Source organism: Sinocyclocheilus grahami, unplaced genomic scaffold (assembly GCF_001515645.1).
Source record: "Sinocyclocheilus grahami isolate Dianchi unplaced genomic scaffold, SAMN03320097.WGS_v1.1 scaffold2286.1, whole genome shotgun sequence".
NCBI lineage: Eukaryota > Metazoa > Chordata > Actinopteri > Cypriniformes > Cyprinidae > Sinocyclocheilus > Sinocyclocheilus grahami.
Genome location: NW_015507465.1, coordinates 24,944 through 27,447, shown reverse-complemented (window position 1 = coordinate 27,447; position 2,504 = coordinate 24,944). Strand labels below are relative to the sequence as shown.

Here is a 2,504-nt window from a genome sequence, read left to right as displayed (position 1 = left end):
TTCGCTTGGCTGTTTCCTTATAAAAGTCCAGAAATTTGTCAAGTTTTTCGTCAGGTGTCTTTTTTAATTATATGATTTCATTACGTTGCTGTCTTGCCGCCAGCCAATCGTTGCATTGCTGATCATGGCTTAGAGTATCAATACATAGCCCCTTTTAAACCAACCCATGAACTCGCATTTATCTCAGATTACTCATTCCAGCCATACTAATCATCAACAGCAGGTGCGTTCGAAGAACCGAATTAGCCAGATCCTGATTAGCGCGAAAATATCATCTTGTGTTGTGTATTTTGTTAACGTTGTTTATTTAACTATATCTCCCAGAATGCAGTGTTATGTTGTATCTGAAAGTGTTCCGGTAAAAGTTGATATATGAAAAACCAGTAAAGAGAGCAGTCACGCTAAATCAGTGCAAGTGTCATAAGTGTTTAAGTGTGCCGTTCATTCTTTCTAAAGACACAACATCTTGGATGTGACATTTCATCTCGGATGTAATAAGCGACATACGAAGAACGGGCCCCAGATTGGCTTTATCGGGTTTTGTCAACTCAAAACTTACTCTGCAACTCTGAGTTTGTTCATCTCGCTTCGTGCTACAGGCCACAGGACTGGAATTGAGAACCACTGATATATGCTGTTGGGTATTCTCTTTGCACTGTGTAAACAGTAATTAGATGATATGTGCACTATGTGTAAATATTGTTTGAGTGGTATCAGCAGATGTTAGACTCACCAATCAGTGGGATTTTATCAGCTGTAGAGGGCAGCGTGTCATTTAGAATCAGCAGCAACACAGAAATAGACAGCAGTAAAGTCACTTTAAAGCTCAACTTGTCTGTTCCACTTGCGTCTATGAAGAAGGACATCACATCCAACACAAGAAAGAAAAATACTGGAAGTATGATGTTGATGACATACAGCAGAGGTCTCCTCTTTATGGTGATCTGCCATGTAGAAACAGAAAACATATAAACCAGTGGTTCTCAGCCATGTTACTGGAGCCCAAACACCAACACGTGAGGTGCGATCAAGTCAGAGCAAGATGGTGATGCACCATTTCCACATCTTTTTTTTTTTCAACTTCTACAAAATGTTAAATAATGTGTATTTTTGCTTTTTTATGTTTTTATTCAAGTTAATGATGGTTTTATGTATATACAGTGTTGGGAGTAACACATTACAAAAGTAACGCCATTACAGTAGTATATTACTTTTTGCTGTAATGCAGTAATCAGTGTTGGGTTAGTTACTTCCAAAATGTTATACATTATATATTATTTATTACTGTCTTTTAAAAAGTAATTACAAATTAAAATTACAAAATTATTGTCTCTGAATTGTAATGGAGTCTTCACTGTCATCAACCTCAGTGTGAATAAGGTTGACCATTTTGTCCTCCAACACAACTGTAAGATCACAAGTAAACAATATTTTAATTTTAGAGCATTTCCTTAGGCAGCACCAACTAAAGAAAAACCTACTTTTAAAGCCAAATTAAATATTATGCTTTTTACATGCACTGGTCAATTTGGAGATTTTGGGCTATTTTGCCTCCATAACATGACTAGTGGAAAGAAAAGCAACAATTACAATACGTTTCTATAAAGGCTATTTCTAATTAATTTTTTCTCATGCCCTGAGCCGAACATTCCCAGACTTTCCATTTTTTACAGAGAGGTTTGTTCATAAGTCAATCCCATTTATTTATATTACATTTTGTTCCTAAAATTGTTTTATGGCTGTTACAGCATTTTCTGATTTATGATACAAATTGAAAAGGAGCTGTCCAAAACCTCCTCTGTGAAACCTTCAACACTTATATTTCTTCTATTGTCATCATTTGTAAGTCGCTTTGGATAAAACAATGTAAATGTAATACTTTTGAGTTACTTTTGAGTTTCTTTCACTTTCAAGCACAAACCACAATTACATTCAGTAAATAAAGCAGAATTATAGGCCCTAATGTACAAACAATAAACACAATAGCTAGCCTATAAGTTATTTTAGTTCTCCTCACTCCACAACAAATAATTTAAATTTAACTGTATAAGTTGCCAAACAAGCCAAAACTAATTAATTTAAAGGGATCATATGATGCGATTTCAAGGTTTCCTTTCTCTTTGGAGTGTTACAAGCTCTTGGTGCATAAAGAAGATCTGTAAAGTTGCAAAAACTAAAGTCTCAAATCCAAAGAGATATTCTTTATAAAAGTTAAGAGTCAACCACGCCTACCTAAAACGCCTCGTTCTAACACGCCCCCACATACCTACATCACTATCTGGGAAGATTTGCATAACGCCGCCCAAATGTTCACGCAAAGAAAGAAGGCGTAACTTTTATTCTCGCTGTAGTATTGTTGCCGCCGCCGCCATGTCGTGAAGGCGCTGTGTGCTTCGTTGTGAAAGCGAAACTACTTTGTTTGGTCTTCCAAAAGAGGACGATATCGCTTCATCATGCCTGGAGCTGATCCGTGCTGGTCGCTGAGGAAATACATCAACTTCGCG

General features: G+C 36.6%; 1 protein-coding gene across 1 annotated transcript in view; it reads right to left on the bottom strand.

The window, feature by feature from the left end:
* The window catches only part of LOC107574616 (neuronal acetylcholine receptor subunit beta-3-like), a 36,583-nt gene that overhangs the window by 12,895 nt on the left and 21,184 nt on the right, over window positions 1-2,504 (bottom strand). Inside the window, exon 7 of the mRNA XM_016261059.1 lies at window positions 734-944. Coding sequence (XP_016116545.1) covers window positions 734-944 — 211 coding nt within the window. The remainder of the gene's footprint in view (window positions 1-733; window positions 945-2,504) is intronic.